This window comes from Peromyscus maniculatus, chromosome 4 (genome assembly GCF_049852395.1).
Source record: "Peromyscus maniculatus bairdii isolate BWxNUB_F1_BW_parent chromosome 4, HU_Pman_BW_mat_3.1, whole genome shotgun sequence".
Taxonomy (NCBI): Eukaryota; Metazoa; Chordata; class Mammalia; order Rodentia; family Cricetidae; genus Peromyscus; species Peromyscus maniculatus.
In genome coordinates, this window is record NC_134855.1 from 65,406,776 (window position 1) to 65,434,634 (window position 27,859).

The 27,859-nt window shown below is 35.5% G+C and overlaps 1 protein-coding gene across 1 annotated transcript; it reads right to left on the bottom strand.

Moving 5' to 3' along the window:
• Nucleotides 1-5,950: 5,950 nt before the first annotated feature.
• LOC102921744 (olfactory receptor 4C15-like) lies at nucleotides 5,951-27,535 on the bottom strand. Its single transcript, XM_076568409.1, has 3 exons — nucleotides 27,401-27,535; nucleotides 9,749-9,874; nucleotides 5,951-6,898 (listed from the first exon to the last, which is right to left on the bottom strand). Exons 1-3 carry the CDS (start codon nucleotides 27,533-27,535, stop codon nucleotides 5,951-5,953), a joined length of 1,209 nt encoding a protein of 402 aa, XP_076424524.1.
• Nucleotides 27,536-27,859: the final 324 nt, after the last annotated feature.

The following is a 27,859-nucleotide window of genomic DNA, read 5'->3' on the forward strand; positions in this document are numbered from 1 at the left end:
TTAAGCAGCACTTAAAGTGTCCAACTGCTTTTCTAATCCATAGTCCCAGGGTTCATATTCCTTCACGGAAAAGCATGGTCAGGCCTATAGCAACAATACCTCACTCCTGATACAATTTTCTGTCTTAGTTAGGGTTTCTGTTGTTGTAAAGAGACACTATGACCATGGCAACTCTTATAAAGGAAAAATATTTAACTGGAGTGCCTTATATTTTCAAAGCTTTAGTCCATTCTCACTGTGGTGTGACATGGTAGTATTCAGGTAGATACAGTACTGGCAAAATAGCTGAGTGTTCTACATCCTGACTTGTGGGCAACAGGAAGTGGTTCATGTCACTGGGCATGGCTTGAGCATACATGAGACATCAAAGCCCGCATCTACAGTGACACACTTCCTCCAACAAGACCAAACCTACTCCAACAAAGTCACACCTTCCATTAGTGCTACTTCCTTTGGGGGACATTTTCTTTCAAACCACCACAGTCAGTGTCTTAGCTGGGGTTTCCATTGTTATAATGAAACATCATAACCAATAAAGTAAGTTGGGAGGAAAGAGTTTATGTTGCTGGAGGGCTTCTCTCCAGGTTCCACCAAGCCCCGCAGTCCCACAATCCATGTATAAAATAATCACTCAGACGCTTATATTATTTATAAACTGTATGGCTGTGGCAGGCTTCTTGCTAACTGTTCTTATATCTTAAATTAACCCATTTCTATAAATCTATACCTTGGCACATGGCTTACCAGCACCTTTATATGTTGCTTGTCCTGGCGGTGGCTGGAGTGTCTCTCCTCCTTCCTGTTTCCCCAATTCTCCTCTCTCCTTGTCCCGCCTATACTTCCTGTCCGGTCACTGGTCATCAGTGTTTTATTTATATAGAGTGATATCCACAGCAAGTTTAAATAAAACATGCACTTCTATAGCACAATTTATTACCAAATAAAGTTAGGACAAGAGACAAAACTCAAACAAGGTAAGAACCTGAAGGTAGAATCTGATTTAGAGGCCATAGAAGGGTGCTGCTTATTGGCTTGCTCTTCCTGGCTTACTGATCCTGCTTAGTTGTAGAACCCAGGATCACCACCCCAGGAATGGCACAAACAAGAATGAGGTAGACCTTCCCCATCAATCACTATATAAGATAATGTTTTACAGGTATGCCTTCAGCCTGATATTATGGAGACAGTTTCTTAATTAAGATTCTCTCCTCTTGGATGACTTTTTCTAGCTTCAAGCTGATCAAAAATTATCTAGCCAGTCAGGCTTGCTCCTTTCCCAACAAAATGCTCTATGGGACACAATTCACTCTACAAGAACAAGGTCTTAATTCCAAGCCCAGAAACTATATAAAGAATCCAGAAATAATGGTACACTTATCATCACAGAGCTATGGAAACAGAGACAGGCTAATTCCTAGGGCTCACTCACCAGCCAGGCTAACTAATTGGTGCTGTGGATATCATTCTACATAAATAAAACACTGATGGCCTGTGACCAGACAGAAAGTATAGGTGGGACAAGGAGAGAGGAGAATTGGGAAAACAGGAAGAAGGGGAGGGAGATACTGGAGCCACCGCCAGGACAAGCAACATGTAAAGATGCCGGTATGCCACCAGCCATGTGGCAAGGTATAGATTTATAAAAATGGGTTAATTTAAGATATAAGAACAGTTAGCAAGAATTCTGCCACGGCCATACAGTTTATAAGTAATATAAGCGTCTGAGTGATTATTTTATATGTGGATTGTGGGACTACGGGGCTTGGTGGAACCTGGAGAGAAGCCCTCCAGCAACAAATTGGAATGTTCCTCACAAATGAGAGACAATGGCTCAAGAAAACTAGAAAGATGATTCCTGAGATACAACACTGAATGTTACCTCTTCTCTTCATGAACACAAGCACACAGTGAATATGCATAGTCATAGATATTTGTGCTTATGTGTAGACACACACACACACACACACACACATACACACACACACACACACACACACACACACACACACACACACACACACACACCTTGAATTCCTTTCATAGATTTGATTTACTAATGTGTTTCCGATGGTTGACTCCATACCTGGCATATACAAGGTGCTGGGTTATGTGCCAGTGCTTCAAGAACAAGGCACAATGCCAAATGACTTAATCTTGGCACTTTGTAGATGGATGCAGGATATCCAATTAAGGGCTTAGCTAACTAAAACACTCAAGGAGAACCTGAGCTTTTAAGACATACTCTTTCTCTTGCTCTCTGTGTGTGTGTTTGTGTGTGTGTGTGTGTGTGTTTGTGTGTGTGTGTGTACATGTACACACATGCATAAATATTTAATATATGTTGAATACATACACATATATAGTATATTCTAGAGATTTATGTGTCCCTCGATTTTTTTAATTTACACTTTAACATTGGAAATCATTCATTTAAATTTATTTTAATACTTATAGTAATAGCAATGAGCTAATTTAGTGTGAGTTCAAGAGATGTATTGTCCAAGAGCTAAAAATATGAGAATGGTTTTCACCATGTGTATGGAGACTCAGCTTAGGAAACAAAATGAGAAGCTAAATCAGCAATTGTTATAGAAAGAATTTTGCCAAACCATGAACTAAGCAAGTAAGAATGAAAAGTACTGAGTAACCCTCCCTCGGCATTTGTTTATCCCCAAGAAAAGTATTAGGAATTCCTCTCTTTATGGATCATTGGCAGAGTCTACCCAGAGCTGTGAGTGGATAAAACTACAAGCAAGTACTTGAATTTAATTTGAATATTTGACAAGTATTTGAATTTGACATCAATCTGTATCCATTACTACATTCTGTCCTGAGTAAGGTTTTGTTGTTTTGTGTTTCAATGTGGATCCAAAGAATCATAAAACAACTGAACCAGGATTAGTTTTCCTCATTAGTACTCATAAATAAAGGGACTGATCAAGAGTAAAAATCATTTTTGGAGAGAAAAAGACATCAAGAATCAAACCCTGTTAGGAGAAAGAAAGATGATGGACCACAGAAATGTAGGGGGGAGCCCCATTTAAGTCCCTGTGCTTCTGTTACCCATGTGGTCATATGTAATACATAAGCATATTTCAGATGATTGTTTATACCCTAATAATAATTCCTCATGAAATCTTCCTTCCAAATATTGATGAAAACTTATGCCACATACATTTTGAAGGAAAAAATGTACTCTTTTACTTTGAATAGGCATGAAATATTAAGAAAAGAACAAATAGATTTTTCAGTATTGTTTGCATATTACATGTTTAATTGGCATTTCATCTTTATTGATATCACAAGAGAAAATCATTTTTTTCATAAAATACATTTATTTCAGAAACCACATGGCTGGGTGAAATTAATAAGACTCAACTAAGAGGTTGATATGTAATATGTGGTTCAACTTTTTGGGTTTTGATTCTCTGGCTACATTGTTACTATAGGAACTGGGGAAATAGGGTCCCTCCATTTTCATATGTTGCTATTATGGAGTTGCTTAAGTGTTCTCATTCTTGATACTTGAAAAAATTATCTTCCCCAATCAATTCCTGTACCAAAATCAGTACAAAAGAGTATCTCACCTCTCAGTAGAGGAACACACACAATTGATTTAATCAAATTACATATCTCAATAAATTAAAGATAGTACTCATACTATGTAGCTTCTATTGATAATCCCACACTAAATCCAGGCATCCTATCACACAAAAACATCTACAACTGAGGTTCTTTGAGGTCTTCCCTATGTTCCTGTCTTGAGCCCTGGTTATTTCCAGGAGTCACTGTAATCTATAAAATGTTTTTGATTGTGCTTAGTGTAGAGTGAATATCAAATAACTAGATACATAATTTCCCTTTCGATTGTTCTAAAATTACTACAACATAAGGAAGCACAAATTTCAAATCTCATTCATATACACTTGAAAATAATGGGTTGCCAGCTAAGAATTGATACTTAAAATAAAATGAACACATTATTTTTGACCCTTTAAAAATTTTTTCGCAACTAACAGACATGACCTGTTCTGTACAAAGGAAAACCCAGAATGTTTTTTATTAAAATCATTTGGCTTCTTTATTGATATTGTGATGCTAAGCATCTTGAATACGCTGCCTGACAAACCTCCAGGGATTGGATGGCTTGGACTGACCCTTCACTGCCCGTGGTAGAATTTGCCACTCAACACTTGCCTGTGTCTTTTATAGGTTTAATGTTTGAATTCCTTGTTTTTAAGGTTTAATGTTTGAATTATTTGTTGTTAAGGTTTAGTGTTTGAATTCCTTGTTGTTAAGGGCCCTACAATGAAGGCTGGAACTGGAATAATGTAACAATTCCTATAGAAGCTGATGTTAATAAGAATAAACTCATGGTAGTTCCCTAGGAGAATCAGCTATGCAAAAAAAAATAGTCTTCTACAGAACTTTTTATTTAAGTAGTATTAGTAAGCATGAGGCATGGGATCTGGAAAAAAATTATTAAAGAAGAAAATCTTAGGAAATTCCAGAAGTTGCCAAACTATAACTGAATCATTAGATTTTCATGTTCTGCCTCAGAAACACAGAACTAACATGGACAGCAAAAGCTTTTGATTATAAAACTGACAAGCCTTGGTACCCTCCTGAAGGCAGAGTAAGCAGTTTTAGGAATCTTATGTTCTCGTACTTTTTTAAGGGTTGTAATACAGATAGGAACTATATTAAACAAGAGTTTATGACAAAGACACAAAGAGAAACATTCTGGCTGAGTGAACTACCTTGCTTCCTGAGAGACTTGTTGGATCAGGACTTTGCTGATATTGTAGAAAGAATAAAGGGCAGAGTGCAGCACTTCAAAAGTCAAAAGAAAGTATGGTGGTCTCATGTCATAAATGAAAGAAAATAAGAAAAGGAAAGGAAAAATTAAACAAAGAACTGAGGGATTAGGTTTCCATAGAAAGATCAGATATTCATTATAGTAGATTGATAGAAAATTACAGGAGAAGTTTAATATAACAGGTAGTAGAAAATAACTTCTGTTAACTTAGTCAAACTTTAATAGAGATAGTCTGTCTCGTGTTCTGTACCTGCAAGGCTTTACGGCATTGATTTTAAGGAAAAAGTCATTGAGTTTAAAAAGAAATGACTTTAGGTCAAGATCATGATGGAGAAACTCATAGAGACAGCTGACCCAAGCTAGCTGAAGCTCACTGACTCTGGAATGACAGCTGGGAAATTTGGATGGGACTGAACTAATTCCTCTGAATGTGTGTGACAGTTGTATGGCTTGGACAGTTTGTGGGGCCCCTAGAAGTGGGGCCAGAATTTATCCTTAGTACATTCATTGGCTTTTTGGAGCCTATTCCCTATGGAGGCATACCTTGCTTAAACTTGATGGAGAGGAGAGGGGCTTGGCCCTGCCTCAACTTGATATGACAGACTTTGTTGACTCACCATGGGAGACCTTACTCTCTCTGAGGAATGCAGTGGGAGGTGGGTGGGGGAAAGTGGGAGGCAAATGGGAGAAGGGTGGAAGAGGGAACTCTGGTTGGTATGTAAAAAAGCTTTTAAATTAAAAAAAGAAAAAATGATTTTATCATAATGTTTTATGAACTAAAATATATTTTAGTTCCCCCTAAAATTTGCTGTTTGTTCATTTGCTTCTTTTACTTTGATATGCTTACCTAATCAAAGGAGACTTTAGGAAAAGTATGTACCATTAGAAGGTCTTGTAATCAATGATTAAAATCTATGAGGAAATTTCACATATAAATATAACCTGTAGGAGAGGCAGATTGTCAGAGTAGGTCAAGTCGTGCCGAGTTGTGCTTTCTCTCTCTCGGTCTCTCATAAAACAAAACTGAAAGGTATCCTGTGTCTTATTTCTCCATCTCCAATTTTGCATCCTCCAGCTTCAGACCCTGCCCTCATCTGGAGCTCAACTCCAGCACTGATTATGTTCTGTATCTCACTTTCCATCAGATACCAGTCTTTTCCACATTTTCTTCATGGCACTTTTCATGTCTTTATTCCTAAAAGTATAAATCACAGGATTGAGCAAGGGAGTTAGGATAGTATAAAATATTGCCACCATTTTGTCAAAATAGAATGCAGATGGAGGCCGTGCATATATAAATATGCATGGAACAAAGAACAAAACCACAACTGCAATGTGGGATCCACAGGTGGAAAGAGCTTTCCGTCGTCCTTCAGAACTATGGGCTCTCAGAGAGAACAAGATGACACCATAGGATACTAGGAAAATAGAGAAGATTATTATGCAGATAGACCCACTGTTGGCAACCACCAAAAAGCCAAAGATATGTGTGTCGGTGCAGGCAAGTTCTAGTAATGGGAACAAGTCACACATGAAATGATCAATGACGTTGGGTCCACAGAAGGGTAACTGCAAAGTGAAGATAATTTGTATGATAGAATGCAAGAATCCCCCAGTCCATGCTATCCCCATCAGTGTCCCACAGAGCTTCCAGTTCATGATGGAAGAGTAGTGCAGGGGCTTACAAATGGCCACATAACGGTCATAGGCCATGGCTGTCAAGACAATCACTTCTACTGCTGCAAGCAAGTGTTCAGCAAAGAGCTGCGTCATGCATCCTTCAAAGGAGATGGTTTTCTTCTCATAGAGGGAGTCCACAACCATTTTTGGTGTGATGACAGAAGAGAAGCATGCATCCAGTAGTGACAAGAATGCCAAGAAGAAGAAGTACATGGGGCAGTCTATGAGTGCTGGGTTACAGACAATGGTCACCACAATTATCATGTTGCCACCAACAGTTGCAATGTAGACAAACAAAAATACAATAAAAACAATTTTCTGGACTTTAGGGTTCTGCGAAAGTCCAAGGAATATAAACTCTGTTACAAAACTCTGGTTTTGTATAATTTCACGGAGAATCTAGAAGTAAATCTGCAAATATTAGGAAAAATTGCCTCAATTAAGTGTATATTATTATCAAAATTTGGGGTAATAGTAAATAATTTTTTTCCTGGAATTGACAATAGATAAACCAAGTGCATTGCCCAACACATGTACATACAATCAACACTAAGTAAATTGAACAGGTTTTATATATATTTGTACATATAATAGATAGATAAATGATGGATGATAGGTCGATAGATGATAGATAGACAGATAGATAGATAGACAGATAGATGATAGGCCTGTATATGTATATATTTACATGTATATTAATAATAAGTAAGGAAAAGACCATGAATCTTAAGGGAAGATTACAGTAAGAGTCTGAAAGGGAAGGAGAAAAGTAAGAGTAGATTATACAGACAAGGTATACATGTATGAATTTGTTTTTAACAAAAGAAAAAAGTCATTTCCTGAACACAGTATTCAAAGATCATGTAGAATTAAAGTGCTGGCTATTTTCATTCTGCAAAGCATTCACATGCAGTTTGTCCTTGAAATGCTGACATTTATGATTCTCTAATAGATTCCTGGAGTATCAAAAAAGCATAACGAGATATTTACATGTTATACCCATAGAGAAAATACTATGTATTAATCATGTCAGATATCTATTTCGAATTCACAGAGATGAGTATTCTGTCATGTCTGATCAGAACATTCATCTACCAACAGAAAAATGGGCAAAATATAGTGTAGAATGCAATTGGAAATCCTCAACACATTTTAAATTATCTTGAACATCCTGAGGATAATTAGAATCTCAAATGAACAAATTTTTTCTTAAAAAGGATATAAACCTACCAGAAATTTTTGTCACTAATTATAATGTGCATGTTCAAAGTGAAGAGATTTTTCTTTTAAATCATTATTTTAAACTGTGCCCAGAATGTGATATAATAATGCCTTTTGTCATGATAAATGAGATACCACAAGTTAAGTAACTGCTTAGAACTTAGCTAACAAGAAGTGGTAGGTTTATTACTACTATTTTTGTGGTGAAAATTTTAGTACTAGGTGTTAAATTCAAACTCACAAAGGATGCTTATTCTGGTATTTTAGTACAGACTTTATAGTTCTAAAGTGCAAAATCTCCTTGGGATAAACAGAGAAGAAAGGGAATTTATATTTTCAGACAGGAATTGCAGAGTAGTGGTGGTCTTTATACACTCTATTTCCAGGTATAAAAACTAAAATATCTTGTTACTTTGTATATGTGTGATTGACACAATTAATCAAGCTAACAGAGAAAATGATGAAGAAAAGTCAATGTTTCAATCATCTACATATAGAAATTGGCAACAGACACATAAGTAAGGAGGAGAAATTGTAAGTTGAAGAGTCTTGAAAATTTATAATTGCCAATTATTTAGTCAATATTAGCCTTGTTTATGCAAACAAAGTTTTTCAAGATATATGATATGAAATTTAAAAGACTTCCTATAGCAGAGATATTTATAAAGAGCTTACCTCCTAGACTGCAAGATTTAAGAAAAACATAAAATGTGAACATGTGAAAACAGGACTCACATTAAATGTCCTTACCAATTCCAGTTATAAATCATCTCTAAAGTCAGCTGTCCTATTCTCAGATAGCTTTCCCATGAGATCACCAGATAAATATTCCAGCTCTTAAATTCATTTTCCACAGGCAGATACTGCTGCAACTGTATCTGAGTCCTCTCTTGTATAGACAACTGAAATACATTAGTAAAACACATTTTTATGCCCACACATTTTCATATACACATATACATACATACATATATATGTACATACATATGTTTATATATGCATTTGTTAAAATGTCTGAATAGAGTAATACATATTTATTACTAAATTTATGTCTATATACATACAGAGAGAGAGAGAGAGAAAGAGAGAGAGAGAGAGAGAGAGAGAGAGAGAGAGAGAGAGAGAGAGAGAGAGAGAGAGAGAAAGATAAGTTGATTTCAAGGGATGGCAGAGTCGGTAGACCCGTTATTGCATGTTTATAGAACTACAGTACTCAGCACTGTACTTTTGACTTAAAGTAACAACTCCCACGTGTTCTCGACCGCAATCTTCACCAGTGTGTGTAACACAAGCTCCATCTCCACCCATGAGTTATACCTGAAGGAAGAATAGTATAAAACAAACTCTAGAGGGTCATTAGATCAGATAATATTCATTTATGATAGTGTAAAAACATCAATATATAAATTAGCAATGGCCAGTTTAGCTTCAGACCAAAGATCAGAAAAAAATAACCTTATAGCAAGTAAAAAGATCACAAGGCATTATTCATGTTAATGCTACAATAAAACTCATAATTATTTACAATGAACATATAAACAGATACACAAACAAAAAACAAAACTAAACAACAACAACAACAACAAACCAACTTAAGACTCTAAATCCTAACTCTACTTTTTGTTATGTATCACATTACTTCAAGGCCTAGAAATTTGACAAGCCTCAGATTTCAGATCTGCAAATGGACATAATCATTAGAGCCACCACTAGTTGTCATGTGAGGATCACATAGATACCAACAGAGTCAGACGCTCCAGGAGAAGTGCCTGTGAATGCTTAGTCCTAGCTGTTGCATATAGACACACAGAAAACACATTTTTAATTCTGCTTCTTGTTTTTGTAAACACACGTTTTCTGTTCTAGCTGCCTTTTCCCAAATACCCGGCAACTGCTTCCCAAATTACGATACAGAGGCTTATATTAATTATAAATGCTCAGCCAAAAAGCTGAGGCTTATTACTAACTAGTTATTACACTTAAATTAACAAACAGTTCTTATCTATATTTAGCCACGTGGCTTGGTACCTTTTTCAGTACGGCAATTTCATCTTGCTTCTCTGCGTTTGCCAGCAACTCTCTCCTTCGACTCTGCCCTTCCTCTTCCCAGAATTCTACCAGTCTGGCTCTCGCACTCAGTCTCTTCCTGTCCAGCTATTGACCAATCCATTTTATTATTAATAATGAACATAATCCACAGCAAAGCCTGATGTGTGCTTTCCTTCATATTTATAAATAAATTAAAATATTTTTGTCTCATAATTACAGTGAGAGCTGGCATTTTTAAATATAAACATTTTATTTCTTAAGTAATTATCAAGTTCAGTGCTGTAGCCCACAGACCACCACATCTATTCCTATTTAACATAGCCTTATTTTGCAAAAGTAAGACAAATTGGGTAGGAAGCTAAAAGGAAATCAAATCTCAATATTAATCTAGAACAATGTAAATATTACCTTTCATTAATGCTTATCTTTTTTTCTCCTAAGAGCAAAAAAAAATTTTAATATAGCTATGGGTGAGCTCCAGGTTAAGTGAGAAATCCTGTTTCAAACACATATTTAAGTGAGCATCAATTATTAAAAACACCTGACATCAACCAATGCCTCTACACATAGGCATACTTGCACACATATGTGAACATTCACACAAGAACACATAACTTAAACGTGCACGCACACACACACACACAGACACACCCACACCCACATACAAACAGCACACATGAGAAAGAGAGAGGAAGACAGAGAAGACAATAGTCAGGGAATAGTTGTGGAAACAATGGGGATCAGCAGGGGTTAGAGGGATGTAGGAGAGGGTGATGTGAATATTATCATGTATAATGCATTGTGTATAAGCAGTTATATGTATATATAAATTACTATTACATAAATGATGAAAACAATGTTGAATTGAACTATTAACTAAGTGGGAAGTATGAGTAAAAGACATAATAGTGGAACTTCAGTTAAATACAAAATATTATATTTAGTTGGGAGAAATATATTTTTATCTCATAATCATTACAAACGCATCATAGTGATATATGATGGCACTATCAACTGGAGTGAAGTGGAATTCTGTTGGAATGTTATCATACTCATGTTAATTAATAAAATGTTATCATACTCATAATTAATAAAAATAAAACAGTGAAGGGAAAAATGTCCTCATTTCCTATTATCAAAAAGATAGTAATAATTAATGAAATTGAAAGGAAGCACAGAGGGGTGGGTATGCAGGAGGCTTAGGAGTGATGAAATATGGGGTGAAATGATACAATTATATTATAATATTCCAAAATATATATTTTAAAGATAGCAAAATAATGATGTGGCCTAACATCCAGGTGTTATTGAACAAATTATTCCCCCACAAACTCATTGGTTCTCAAGAGGTTATGGACATAATTTGTCATATTAACATTCCAAAAAGTGTAAATACAAAAGAAGATGTGAATGCCTGCACACGCAAATTAATAGAAAATTTTAATCAATCCTAAAATGTCTTCATAAAAATCACACTTTAAGTATTATACTAAGTATAAAATATGTGTTCATCCAAATGTATTGATGAATAATTTCAAGATCCTAAAAACCTTTATATCTTTTATATTAGTAACCTGAGTTCTAAAATTTTATTCTACAGTTAAAATGAGCTGGGGAAATTCCGTATCATGATATGATGCTGTGTCACAAATATATTGAAAAATGAAAATATCTTAAGCATTCAATAACAGTGATATCTAATTAAATAAGAATTTTATTAAATTACAAATCACTCATATAAGTAAAATACCCATAGTATGAAGATGGAATAATTAAACACTAATAATACATGTGACGAGGTAGAAAAAAAATAATACAGATATTTTACACCTAATTTATAACCTAGAAGGAAGTATATAATAAGAGTCAAGACTATTTATTTTCAGCATTTGTCATCTTACTGGTGACATAACATTTTGAGTATAAAATTCAGTTTTAAAATCCATAAAAATCTATTTGAGTTGTTTTAACTTTTTTACTATTAGCAACACACTGCTGTAAACCTTCATGTACATGTTTCATAGGTGCACATTTTCAGTAGTTTGAGGTTATATTCCTAAGGGTAGAATTGTTGAGTAACAGAGTAACAATGTTTTGCATTTTGACCAACCACCAGACTGTTTTGCCAAAGTGGCACACCATTTTACAATCTCACCAAATCCTTGTTTTTAAGGCTCTGATTTTTGTACAAAAGCATTCAATCATTCTGTCAGACCAAACCAGGAAAAGTAAGCTATAGTTCAGAGCTGTTCTATTCCATTTACTATGCAAAGCCAATCTTGGCGTTTGCAACTCTCAGCCCTTTTGAGTATTCTTGCAGTGTTCACCTTTTCCTCCACCACTTTTTTTTCTTCTTTTTTTCTGGTTTATTTCTATCTATTACAAATGTATAAAAAATCCTCCATCAACGCTGCTGATAGCAGCAGAACCTTGAGAAATATACCTTTGGTTTGCCTCAGAAAAGGAACACATATTGTACTGTAAAGTTTATAAAATTGGTGCAAAACATTGTAATAATGTTACAATACCAGTTTTAAGAGTTCAGTAACAACTCAAATAGCTATCAAATACTGGAGAGAAATAAAATGTGGCTTATTCATACAATAGAATATTATTAAGACATAAAAATGAATGAGAAACTGACAGATTAAATGACTTTGGTGAACCTCCATAATTTCATTTGTAGATCTTTCCATTTCTAATTTATAAATACATTTGGGGTTATAAATTATAAATGTACTGCCTCCTGTCAACATTGTATACTTCTATTTGATGATTTCTGTGTCAAACATTATATGGAAATGTTTCCAAGTATTTTCTGTATTAACTGTGAATGAATAGAACAAAATAAATTGCCTGTGATGGAAAAAAATCCATAAAAATCAACTTTCCTTCTCTTAAAAAGTTGTGTGGGCAGAGGATCAAGGAGGATCTGGAACAAATTGGGAGAAATAGTATGATCAAACTATATTGGATGAAAAACTCTTGAATAAAAACTGTGAATGCACAATCTATTTTTTTAAGTTCAGAAAAAGTATGTGAGGTTTGCAGATCCTTGATTAGCAGACATGGAAGTCAGGCTAGTACCACACAACTTATTTCATTAACATTTTAAAACTGTTACAAACAGCCATACCATGGACCCAAACCCCAACCATGATGTGTTCTTTGATAAAGATTTCAAATACACATTCTCATACATGGAACAACTTATTCTGTCCATGTCTCCAGAAATATTCCATAATTTTTTTTGCTTAAGAACCTCAATATTATGTAAAATAAATGAAAAAAGTAATTACAGAAAACCCCACAATCTTGAATGCACTACAGCAGTACCTGGTCATGCTCAGGGACCCTTCACAAAAGGAAATGTGGCCACTGAGCTACCTCCTGGAGCGGTGACCTCTGGAATTATGCTTCCCTGTGCCCCACTATTCACATTAGGCACTATTTCCTTCTCATTAATTTTAACAAAAAAATCTATTTGTAGCAACATTTGTTATTCTCCAAATAACAGAATTTCTTTATTAATAAAGAATTGTATGTAACATTCAAGTTTATCAGAAGGATGAGTAGCACTTTCTCAGATAAACACTGTCTAAAATATATAATTCAAACAAATAAATATTGATTTTACAAAGAAAAAGAATAACTGAATATCTTGTGTGAAGTGGCTTTTATGTTAAATCCATTAAACCTACCCTATTTTGATCTAAGACTATCACTGAAAATAAATATTTCCTACAAACGCAGGTAGCAGACATTTTTCTGGAACTATCTGTGCTCCCTTCAATTACTGTCAGTCCCTCTTCTCGCTGTTTTACTTTAGATTCCCATAATGTCGCAGCTTTAGTGTTTTATTATTTATGAAATGTAGGGGAAGGTACCATTTGCTGTCCCTTTTATCTCCCTCCTAACAGGTACCTGAACTTTCTATTTTTCTCCTCTTAATGATTTATATTTTTTTTTTTAGAAGGAGAGCATGTGATGTCTAAAGCACTGACCTAGTTCAGAATATCAACCACTTCACATGTCCCCGAGCAGTCCCGGGATATGGACCTGATAATAACTACAGAACCAACACACTGAGGGAAAATTAAGTAGATGTAGTTAACAAAAAAGTTTGAGTCACTCTGATATATAATGTTCTTCCCTGTGCTGTATGTTAATATGTGGTTGTAGAAAGAATACACTTTATCTTCTCTCACAATAACTATACAGGGTGGAGCATCACGTCAATCTCTGATATTGTCAGTATACTTTATATAGTCTCAAACCATACTCCATGCATTAAAAAAAGCAGAATGATGTGAATATTTGTATACTAGAACAACATGACTGTGATTGCTAAAACCAAAGTCCTATTTAGAGATAGAGTAGCAAATGTCCATTTAATTAATTTTTAGTTTTTCTGGTTGCAAGTTTATTTTTGTGACAGATAGAGAGGTTTTGGGACATGTGTTCAGAAGTAAGAAAGGAAATATATAAGAAAGGAAAGGAGGAATGGAGGACTGAGGAAGGAATAGGAGGAAAGGAAGGAGGAAGAACAGAATGAAGGAAGGGATGGGAAAGAATTAATGAAGGAGTTTTTATTCTAACAGCTGTTAGATATTTGACATTTACAAAATGCTGTTCTCTGGGCTCCACAGGTTTATTTTAGTCTTGTATATGTCCTTTGTGCTTTGCCATGCAATCCACATTAAAGATGAAGAGTCTAAACACTAATTTCCGTAACTCTCTCAAGAACAGTTACAAAGTCAAAGGCCCATGACTACATTAAACACAGCAGCCTGCCTACACATCCAAACATTAAATCATTTTTTCATAGCTTAAAAGCATCTCTAAAAATGCAAAAAAAAGTATCTTACATTCCAACTCTGTGAAAATCTGAGGATAGTCTTCTCTTCTCTGTGGAGAAGTCCTTTTGGTGATGACCAGAACACTATATTTGGATCCTCCTCTTCTTTTTCCCCTTAGGAGAGAGAAGAAGGGCAGCTGTGGCATGCAGGTAGGGATGTTACTGTCCTATGCTAGTGCTGTACCCAGCATCATCTTAGTTAAGGGAAAATGAAAGAGCTAAATTTTCCTCCTTGATGCCAGCTGGAGTTTAAGGAAGTTTCCCTCAGAGGTCATGAACCTGCGAGATTCATTCTTAGTTCCCCAGGGTTCAGAAGAGCTGGCAGCACTGGCTTCCAGACACAGTGTAGTCTGCCTTTTACATGTTTGAGTGTTTATAATTATTTTGTATGCCACAGCCAAACTAGAGCTTAGTTTTTATTTTGTTTTAAATATTTTCTTGAGTTTGTATTTGATAATTCTTTAAAATCTCATAAAGTTCAAGAATATAACACTTTTCATAAGGATGGAATAGAGTGTCTCTGAAAAATCATATACATTCATACTTCCACATGTTAATCCATAATTGAAGGAATCCAAGACAGGAACTCAAACAGGGAAGGAACCTGGAGGCAGGAGCTGATGCATAGGCCACAGGGGGATGCTGCTTACATGGTTTGTTCAGCCTGTTTTCTTTCTTTTTCTTCTTCTTTTATTTATTTTTCTATTATCAGTTTGATACAGTACAAATTCTTATCCTAATAGTGAAATATTATATTGAGGTTTGCCCAGTAATTGAGTAAAACCAAAACTTATTATAAGCCACACGCATCTAGGGTCCCCCCTGCTATATAGCCTCCCTGGTTCTATGTGTTGCAGTTTGATTGTTCTTTGCTTTTTATCTAGTACCCACTTATGAGGGAGTACATACTATGTTTGTTCTTCTGGGTTTGGGTTACCTCACTCAGGATGATATTTTCTAATTCCATCCATCTGCCTGCAAACCTCATACTCTCATTGTTTTTCTCTACTGAATAGTACTCCACTGTGTATATGTACCACATTTTCTAAATCCATTCTTCAGTTGACAGGCATCTAGGCTATTTTAAGGTTCTGGCTGTTACAAATAGTGCTGCTATGAACAATAGTTGAGCATGTATTTTTGTGGTATGATTGAGCATTCCTTGGGTATATACCCAAGAGTGGTATGGCTGGGTCTTGAGGTAGATCGATTCCCAATTTTCTGAGAAACCACCATACTGATTTCCACAGTAGTTGTACAAGTTAAATTCCCACCAACAGTGGAGAAATGGTTCCTTGCTCTGCATCATCTCCAACATAGACTGTCATTAGTGTTTTTGATCATAGCCATTCTGACAGGTGTAAGGTAGCATCATTTTGATTTGCATTTCTCTGATGATTACAGATGTTGAACATTTGTTTAAATGTCTTTCAGTCATTTGTATTTCTTCTTTTGAGAATTCTCTAGTTAGCTCTGTAGCCCATTTTAAAATTAGATTGGTCAGTATTTTGATGTCTAGTTTCTTGAGTTCTTTATATACTTTGGAGATCAGTCCTCTATCAGATGTGGTGTTGGTGAAGGTCTTTTCCCATTCTGTAGGCTGTCTTTTTGTCTTATTGGCCATGTCTTTTGCCCTACAAAAGCTTCTCAGTTTCAAGAGGTCCCATTTATTAATTGTTGTGCTCAGTGTCTGTGCTGCTGGAATTATATTTAGGAAGTGATATCCGGTGCCAATGAGTTCAAGAGTACTTCCTACTTTCTCTTCTATTAAGTTTAGTGTAACTGGATTTATGTTGAGGTCTTTGATCCACTTCGACTTGAGATGATAGATGATAGATAGATAGATAGATAGATAGATAGATGATAGATAGATAAGTAGGTAGATAGATGATGGATAGATGATAGATAGATAGATGATAGATAGATAGATAGATAGATAGATAGATAGATAGATAGATAGATAGATAGATAGATGATAGGCAGATGAAAGATAGGTTAATAGATGATAGATAGCTAATATATTTTCAAAGCTATAAAAAAGAAATGGATAGTTGAGGAAAATATTGAGAGTAGCCCCCTACAACCATTGAGAAATAAACCAGATCAAACTATTTGTGTCTTTATGCAGTTTTATGAATTGCACCTTATACAGTTTTCTATCTATTTAATTATCACTGAAATAATTGTAGATTTTAAGTGATTTGTGGGAAAATTCATAAATAATAGTACTCAGAAGGACCTTTACATTATATTCTTTAAATGGAAATTTTGATTGTGTGTCTAGACATAGAAGAATCACCTGATTTGGTCTCACTATGAGTAGAACTGATATTTGTCAGACTATCTCATCCCAGTCAGATGCTAAAACTTTCTGAATCCCTGAATCTCAGTTCAAACTACCTTTATTATCTTATGTTTTATTTTTTTGTCCCACTTTATTTAATCTTCTACTAATTGTGTCTATTGAAAAAATAACAGTGAAATAAAATATAAACAATATTGTAAAATGAGTTAAAACCTTTAAGAATTATTTTAAGTTGGTATAAAATCTGGAATGATATATTAAGATCAAATATTTTTTAATGAGATAGATGTCACAGCAAAAGAAATACAAGAAATATGGGGGATGAAACTATAGATGAAAATTAGTTTTTTCCAATGTATCTAGTATTGCTGCTTTGGGGGCCAGCCTCCAGCATCAGCAGGGCTCGAAGGGAATCCACAGAATCAGTGCTAATATGTCTTTTTGATCTGAGGAGATTAAGGAAAAAGACACACACTCTCTTGATGATTTTCTTCAGACCTTTATTCATCTTTTGAATTATCTTTATTTTTTATTTCCCTGCTGATTTCCTTTTCTCATTCTTGATATTTTTCTTCTAACTCTATCTTTATTGTTGATGGTTTCCTTAGTCTATCTTTGTTCTTCTGTATTGTCCCATGCTTGATGTTTTCCTTCTCCTCCTTCTAACTCCCTCATTCTTGATATTTTCCTTTTCCCTTTTTCCTTATATCTTTGTTCTTCCTTATTGTCCTATTTTGATGTTTTCCTTCTCCTCCTTCTAACTCTCTTATTCTCAATGTTTTCCTTCTAACTTATTTTATCTCTATACTTTATTTGAAGAATATATATGCCAGCAAAATCTTTCAGACAATATAAAAATTACAGTGTGGTTACATTCTGCTTTTCAAGTGAATGATTACAATGAACACAAGTTAAAAAAACATATTTTCCATATCCCTTACATGATGAAATATTTTACATATTACAGCTAAAAAAATTATCTCAAGAATCCACATACACTCATACCCAAGCAACTTGTTATAGATTAAAAGAGTGTAATCAAGCAAGACAATCTTTTCTTCACAGGCTGCATTTTGCAGTTACAAAGAAAGGACCAATCACTTTATTATTTATCTTGAATGGTAATCTTATAAGGAATCTTAAAGGAATCACAAATTTAAACTTTTATATATCAAAAAGCATCAGTCAGCTCTATTTTTAATCTCTATGGTTCATACCCATTCATCAATAGTATTTTTTATATCAGTAGATTAAGGACAAAAAAAATTAATCATCATCTTTGATCACCAACTAATCTTAGCAAGGAAAGTACATCAACTAGTAATAATTGGACTGCTTTGTATTTGTTCCATGACCTTAATGTGTTCCTCATTCAACTGTGTACCTTTCTAAAACTTTAGACAATCTTCATTGGTTTTTCACCTCAGAGCTATTTGAAAAAACATCTTAGTCTAAATTTAAGTTATTTTCAAGTTTTATTTCAACTATGATGCACTCAGAAACCTATGAACACTTCTCCCAACATTATAATTAGAAGAATTTAAACTAGCTAGGCTACTGGGACTCAATTGTTTTTCTTAATCATTAACCTAGGCCATAGTCTACACAGCTCCTCAATAGGAACTCATGTGTTCTAGCTGTGTGACACTTTCTTGTTTTATTTTTTATCATCAAAACTCTATTTAAACTAACATTATTATTACTATCAATTACGCAATACAGCTTAAGAAGAAACCACCTTCATAATAATCAAAACATAAAAATGACCAGTGGAATGGGATACTTCCATGAGATAAATATGCTACATTACAGGCAGTGGGGATCTCCCCACACACATTCACACTCTACCAGATACTAGAGAAAGATGGCAGCAGAAAACATGAGAAGGCACAGCAGAAGCAAAAGACATTCTGGAGTCTGTGGTCTCGGGGCTTTGTCTATCTGAGATTTGCCCATCATGGATTTTCTTCCTGGTAGACTGACACCTTGAAGTCAGCTTCCATCTGCTGATCCTCAGACATGGCTACCAATAATCCAGGATCCAGTGAGGTAGCTCAACAGGTGAAGGCATTTGTCATAAAGCCTGATGATCTGGGATGCACATGGTGGAAGCCAAGAACTAATTCTCCAGAAGTTGTCTTCTGAACTCCATGGCACCCTGCAAAACACACAAACACACACACACACACACACACACACACACACACACACACACACACAATATTTTCATATATTTTAAATTAAAATATAACTTTAAAATGTAATTGATTATATCCAAATGAATATATTCTACATTGATTTGAAATCCTATTATTATTTATTAAAATTTATAACTAATAAAGTTTCCCAGAGACAGGGGGTTGTATTTCTTCTCAACTTCTAGTGAAAATACTGTAAAACTGACTGAAAGATATTGAAGAAAAGCACAAGAGAACGATCATGTTATTCAGAGCATACATAATTTAATAGCACACACATTACACATTTCCTTAGAAAGGCATTGAAAAGAAGGTGATCCGGTATGGTAAGTCAGGAAAGCTTTCTGCAAAGACAGATTGATACTGGGTTCTATTTCCACATTGGATATGGGGATACTAGAGTAGGGCCAAGGTCATCAGCCTTTTTGCTATGAACAACCTGAGAGTGGGACTTTCTTAGTTTACAGGAACAGCAATTATTAGGCTTGGCTGGAGAATAGGTGAATAAGCTCTAAGAGAGTGGTCAGGAGACAGAAGGTGGCACAGCGTTAGAGAGCTGTGAGCATCTTGGTGAGTTTCTCAGCCATTGCACTTGGGAACCATAGTCGTCATGTTTGATATCACTGAATCATCACATTTTTACATCAAATTTTCTTTTTATTTTATCAATATGAAACAGAAATTAGCACTGAAAAACTAATAGAAAAAAATAACTGATTTTGGGATCCATTCATCTTATGTAGACACCCAAAATAGGACCACAATAAAGGTCTATGAGGATATATTACAGGATTCTAGCATAAGCTTTTTATAATGACAATTATGAACCCTCAGCTGATTTTATTTTTGTCTTCACAAGCTGATAATTTTTACAAGGAGATCACATATGTATCTCATTTAAAGTAAGAACATTTTTTTTCTGTCACTCAAAAGAGTAAGACATTTCATTCAGAATTGTTAAACACTAAACACTGTTACAGACATGTTTCCTAAACTTGTAATAATAAAAAAAATCATGCTCCAAAGCTGAGAAATGGCATTTACTTTTTATATAACCCACACTTGAATAAACCCTTCTCAGTCTTCTATAAGAGACAAACTGATGTACGGATAAGGTGTCACATGCCTACATCCAAACACTCAGGAAGCCTAGGGAGGATGGTGGAGGAATTTAGGGCAGCCAGTGAGACCCTGCCTTAAACAAAACAAGTTGGCATGTCTGAATTTCTATTTGGGGTGTCTTACAGGGCAAGAGTTGTTATATGTGAGCCACAGTGAGTTCCTTGTGCACTTCATGCTGAGTCTCTACATACAAGCACTGAAAAACTGTTGCCTTCAAAAAGCCTCTGTTATCCTCAAAAAGCTAAGTTCATTGTAACAATAATTCTGAAATTCATTTGTAGGCAATTCAGTCTAAAAAAGGAAAAGATGGCTAAATTCTGCTCACTTAACTCTGAGTGTTATTGTTTTTACATGACGAATAATCTTAATGAAAAGTTCTATTTTTATAACCATTGTACTGTAAAAAAGAACAGATGTCTACATTCCAAGTTCTGTGTTCATGGCTTTCAACTAGGATAACACCTAGTTAACATGATCCACTCATGCACTTGGATCTGCCGAACTAGAGGATTCAATCTGACAGTATATTTGCACAATATGAAACACATACCACCTAATTTCCATCAAATCTTTGCTTGGCTTTGCTCATCTCAAGTTACGTATGCCTAATTTTCATGTCTTTGGGTCCCAACATTTTTGCTGCTGAAGATATGTTTTACTTATAATTTTCTTCTCATAATGGGCATTAGTATTAGTATGTCATATGCTTTTTTATTCATTCTATGTTTTTATGTTTACTGAAGATATTTGTTGCCAACATTCCTACTTTAAAAAAATTATACATAGTAAGAAGTCTCATCTGGGGATTCTAATGCATATTTTGTTGCTCACTGTCTCCAACTCTAGTCTACAAAGTCATCCCCCCCCCCCCAATCTGGCTGTTCTCTCCCATTCACAAGCTGCCTTCCTCTTCCACAATACAAGGATGTTCCTGTGTTTTCCCCTCTCTAACACTCCATTCTCTATCCATCTGTATGCCTGCCAGCCATGAATAACAATTCCTCATCTCTCACATCCTCATCAGCTTTTGTTTTCATTTGTCTCCTTGACAGCCACTCTGACTGCTCATCTATATGAACTGCAGTTTTCACAATATCTATGAAACAGATTTAGGAAATCCTCCCCAACCACTGAATAGATAATGAAAATGATGTGTAAAAAAGAGCCACTGAGATGACTCACCTGGTACATATGCTTCCCATAGTATCTGACAAACTGAGTTCAATCTCTGGAAACCCCAGTGCCAACATGGTTAAAAAAAAAAATAAAAGAGAGAACTGACTTGTGTAAGTTGACAAGTTTTCCTCTGACCTCCACACATACATTGTGGAATGTTCATATATCCTTTCCCTCAATAGATAAATAGGTGATAGATAGATAGATAGATAGATAGATAGATAGATAGATAGATAGATAGATGTTAAAAAGAGAAAATAATCTGCAAAAAACTGAAATTACACTTTTGAAGGGCAATTGATGGAAATAGAAATCATCTTAAGTAAATTATCCTAGTCCCAGAAAAACAAATACCACATTTTCTTTCATATGCAGATTCCAGATTTTTAAAAATAGGTTTATGTAGGCAGGTGTGTGTATATGGGAGGTGTGAGCCATGAAATTAAAAGGGGACCAGTATCAACAGCGGTAGGACTTAGGAATTAGAAGGGGGATTAACACTTTCATTTCTCATTCTTTTGCAAAAAAAAAAAAAAAAAAAAAAAAAAACACTAATAATCATAGGGGCTGCACCAGCCTATGTGCCTGCCAGCCATGAACAGCAATGCCTCATTTTACGTCCTCATCAGATTTTGTTTTTATTTCTGTTCTTGACATCCACTCTGACTGAAGTGAAGAGGACTTTTTAATGTATTTTTAATTTTTTGTATGAGATTTTTGCCTTCATTGTATATATGTGTACCACATGCACGCTGTGCTCTTGGAAGCCAGGAAAGAGTGGTGAACCACTGGAGCTGGAATGATAGTGGCAGGTATGTGCATGCCAACGTGTGGGTGCTGGGCATTGAAACCTGGTCTCCTTTGCAGACGTAGCAAGAATGCCTAACCACGTAGCCATCGCCTCAGTCCTGAGAAGTGGAATTAAAACAGCTTTAACTTGTCTGTCCCTGGTGGCTAAGAATGTAGAACATTTTTATGCATGCATTGCCCATTTATATTTCTTCTTTAGGAAACGACTTAATTTATTGATTGGACTTAAATTATTAATTGGAAGATTTAGTTTTGGGTGATGGATTTTTTGTAGTTCATGACATATTGTTAATTTTTTGTCTAGCATAGCTGGCAAAGGTTTTTGCTTCTTTGATGATTCCCCTTACTATGCTGAACCACCTTAGGGGTTTGATTTGATGTATCATCTCAGTATATAACTTGTGACTCTGGTTACAAGCTACACAAAACAATGAATTCTGTTACTGATGATGGTTGCCCATCATCACTAGAGAGTAAAACCCCAATGTGGAGACATCATACACTTTGTACACTACAGAAATCAAACTTGTTCTGAGCTGAGAATATCCTCCATGCTAGCTCATTCCATAATAAATGTTGAGAATGGGTGTTATCTTTTGCTGTGTTATCAGTGACTGTAGACTCATAACTGAGAATGAGAGACATTGAAGGCTTCTATGACAACATGTCCCTCTCCCCCAACAAAAGGAAAAGTCTGGACAAGAAGCTATTGTGAAGGGAGTCCTGAAAAATTGAGCAAGATGTTGAATGGTAACTTCACAGTTGACAATTTTTGGAGGGGGGAGGGGGGAGGGACTCTTTTCTTTAAGGGACTGGGCACTGCGAGTTTGACCATCGCCCAATCTGTAAATGGGCAACAAAAATTGGACTTGGTGGTTCTTTATTCTTTTGGGGGGAATGGCACAAAGGTGGGAGGGTGGACCTGGGAGGAATGGGAACCAAGTGTGATTTGGTTTCATTATACACAATTCCCAAATAATTAGTAAAAATATTATGTCAGGAAAAAAATTAAAGAGTAGGCAATTCAGGTAAGCCTAAATTATGTTCCAAATATCAAATTGCTTACATTTTATTGGATGTGGTCCTCTTTTTTAAATAATATGAACTTAAAGCCCCTCTTCAATTTTTATAATTGTGCAAAAATAATTATTTTTTTCTGTTTTGATTCATTTTCACAATATCATTTCTTTGGTATTGCACTCTGCTTTTCTAACACACACAGATAACTGAGGATGAACTGAGACAATGTAAAGAATAGAACATAAAATGGTTTCTGCCTCCTTAGAGCAGTAGGTAGACAGTCAGTATCACAAAGTAGAAAATACTAAGCATAGTTTAAGTAAAACTCAGGGACACAGAATGAAATCCATATCAGGTTATTATGCTGTATCAGGACACATACTTAATATTTAAATTAAAAGAAAGTAATCTCTGTATGCTAAATTTATATACTACATAGATGATGGTTCTTCTGGGGACATTTTAAATTATTTTATTTAAATTATTATTCATGAATCACATAAATTCTGAATTTTCTTGTGATATATAAATTCATATAAAATGAGTGTGACATGATGCTTTAAAACTGTATAATATGAGGCTGGAGAGATTACTCAGAGTTTAAGAGCATGCATTGATCCTACAGATTACTCTGGTGTGATTTACAGCACCTGTGTCAGGCAGCTCACACCTGCTTGTGACTCCAGCTTCAGATGATTCTGATACTTCTGGCCTCTAAAATCCTTGTACTCAGGTGCCCATACCCCATACACAGTCACACACCCACACACATAGTTAAAAATAAAATAATTCTTTAAATATATTTAAAAACTGTATAACATAACATAATATAATTTCATATGGTAGCCTCTTTGAAAATGTCAGAGAAGTGATTTCTACATTTTCCCTCAAGCTCCTTCTCAATGCTAGGTTCCCTTTATGTCAACCAGATCTTTCACATCATTCTCATTTTTCCTCAACCTATGCAGATCTTGTTTGTGGGACCTGGGATCTGAAGATCTGAAAGAATAAGGCAGACTACAGTCTAATGCTATAGACAACCCTATTCCAGTTTCAGTATACTGAATGAAACACATTATACAGGAATGAAACAAAGAAAGCAATTATGCAAGGAAGGTTGGTTTCAGAAAACCATGATCAGAAAAACATGTAAATAAATGTAAGTAAGCACATGCTAAATATTAACAGAACAGCCTTTCCCCCAAACTTTCTCAACCAACGTGACCATCCAATTTAAACTAACTTATACCATTAGCACATGCGTTTTCATTTAATCAGATATAACTTGCCAAAAGGGAACCTCTCCAAAGTTAGCCTTGGGGAAAGGTTTTTGTTTTTGTCTTTTAGGAGAATGAAGGCTAAGGAATCTGAAGAATACTGGACAAAAGAGACATTTGAAGAAAAAGGCCAAATCATCAAAAAAAAAATGTCCTAAGAAAAAGAATAAAATGGCCTATTTGTATATCATCTATAAAATTTCATAGGTCTTCCTAAATGTTTGTTTCTGCTCTTCTCTAAAGAAATTTAACACTATTGGTCTTCTTGTAGTGCCAGTTCAATTAAAATTTAAAGCTGACTTTGGAGTTGGAGAATGGCTCTCTCCTTCTTTAAACCCAAGCATGTTGTTAAAAAGGAAAATGCAAACTCCCTGTATCATGCCAGAAGAAAGAGCCATCTTCTGATATGGGACAGGAGGAAAAACAAAAAACAAAACCAAACAAAAAATATTAAGGGACTATTCTATTACTCCTAATCTCAATTCTTTGATTCTATTCTGATTCTTTAAACTTTTCTTAAAGTATGAATTTCATATCAAAATTTACAAGATTAATATATATATATATATTAAATTTTGTTAAGATATTAATTGTCATATAGACTACTACTAATTCTAGAAAAAGGGCTTCAATTAATGGCCTATGCATGTCTTTGTGTTCGAGTCTCTATCCGTTTTCTACAGGGAATCATGGCAAGGTCTAACATCAAAACTGAAGTGTCCATGAAGGAGATGGGGGCCCACAACAACAACAGTTCCATGTGGACAATAATAATACCACTAAGCTGACAAATATCATCTATGGATCAGCTTTAGACTATAAACTGCTCAGAGCAATTTTGAGATGGCTAGCTGTGATGATCCAGTATCACAGACTACTTGAATAAGGACTTGAGATAAGATCTGAACTTTGGCATTATGCACAGACTGGACAACAAAGGATATAGCTACTTTTCCTAGAATTTGACAATTAACCCAAAATTTTTCTTTTCCGAATAAAGATATCTTCACCCATATCCAGCAGGAAGCAATTTTAAGAATGCAATGCCCACATTCCCAAAGAGGTAGTGTGGAGTGGGTAGTTTTTTTTGTCTTTTAATGAGTTTTGGGTCTGAGATAATTTTCATTGTTTAGGAGGGTTGGTTACAAGTTGTTAAGGGTTAGGAAAAGGGCTAAGCAAAGGAGATTAGATTTAAGGTTCTTGTTCAAAAAACAAAAAGGATATATGGAAATGATAGAACAGAGGGTAGATTATTTAATCTACTCGGAAAAATAAAGAGAAGATATAGATGTGATATAGATAAGAAGATACATTGTTGAATTTACTTTTAAAAGACAATTTGTAGTTTTAAATAGTTTACGTGGATTGGATTTTTGTATATTGTATACAAATTATATATATTGAAATTGATATTGTTAGAAAATGCAATATGTATATTTCTAATCTTATTCAAGATATTGTACTTATACCATTCATTTAACAATGTAATACAATTTGCTAATCCTTGAATGTTATTATTACCAACTATTAGGATATAAAGAAATGAAAGTTAGTATTTAGACATTACAGTCCAACCTGTAGTTATATTGGGTATGTTTTCAAGATCGAGCAGATATATATTAGATAGACAGGTGATCTCCAAACCCTTCAGAGATCTACAGAATATGACATTTAAAGTGTTTTAATAACTTAGAATTTTTTTCTTTTTTTATGACTATGAGACATGTCGGCTCCTGGCATTACCAATCGACTCCAGAGAAGATATGAGCATTTAAGAAACTTCATATGGAGTTAACTTTCATTGTGGCAAAAGTTAGCCAATGGACACAAAGTATCCTCGAATCAACTGCTGACAAACAGGACAAAATGGACAGACAGGACATGAAACAAAGGACTACCGATCCTTGCCAAGACAAGTGTGGTTGTGGCTTTAGCAAAAGGCATCCTCTGAGGCCAGGACAATATGGCACTATCCCTGAAGTGGCCTTTGCAATCTGGAAAAGACACAGTACCCTTTTCTTTGAAGGCAGCTGAACTGGCAGTGGACTCATGGCTTCTTATGTGCAGTGGAACAGCAACTAAAACAGTTATTCTTGAAAGAGTAACTAAGCTGACAGGGTCTAACCTCTCAATGGTAGACTGGCATTTAATAAACGAGTTGAAGCCACCCACAAGCTGTAAAGAATGGGATGCAGAGAAAAACAGGATGCCGAAACGAAGCCCTACAAAAGCCAAGAAGAATGGACAGCTGAATTAAAAACCATCAGCAATTTTCAGAATTTAAATCCTGAATCATGAAAGGACACTAGTGGAACACAGGTGTTTCTGGTACATGGACTACTCTCACCAAATGTGAGGTTGAACTATTAGCCTTGGGTACATCCTACTTCACAAATGAGTCTGTCGGATATGCTAACCCTATAGGCTGAAGATGATGCCCCAGTGCTACGGGGAAGCCTCAGGTGATTGTCCAGGCAGCTGGTTGTTTCTGTCAACTCACAACTTTTTTGGAAGCCACTTGCTTGCACTTCCTCTATTTATTTTTTATTTATTTATTTATTTTAGGTAATATTATTTCCCTCTTGGGTCTCTGAGGGAGTTGAAGATTAGATAGTTATAGTTTAGATTCTTATAGTTTTCCTTGTTAAGAATTTTAGAAAAGAAACTCACTAAAGAAGTGTAAGTGTATACATTTGAAAGACATTATAAAATAGTTCTGTTAGTAATATAAGTTAGGATAGAAAGTGAATCAGGCTTTGATGGGCACAGGGGCGAGGAGGACAGCTGGCCCTCATCGATGCTGTTGCAAGACAGATGAGTAATGGGGACAGCTCTCCCATGCTCACAAATTTGAAGCTGACTCACCCACACCTGTGCTAACAGGTTTGGCCTCATTGTGCTGCACTGGTGAGGTACAGGTATGTTCCAGCATGTGGGGGTCAGGGCCAGATCTTCCACTCTTGTTACTTCAGGGTAGACTTTCTCACCTGCCTTAGGCATTGATGGGTGGGAGCAAGGGAAGAGCATCTGCCCATGCCACCAAGGGGCAGGTGAGGGCTAGGGCTAGGTTTCCCATGTTCAGGTTCTCAGGGTTGGCTCACCTATGCTCTCAACACCAGGGTCATCTCTGTTGTGCTGCCCAGACAATGTGCAGGGCTCCTTTCCGGTGTGTTGCCACTGGTCAAGGGGTCATTTCCCTCACCACTCAGCCAGTCCCTCCTCTCTTGTCTCTTCAGATGTACCCCTGTCCACAGGACCTGAACCATTCTGTCTATTCTCCACCCCCATAAAACTCCATATCATACCATACCACACCTTGTTCCC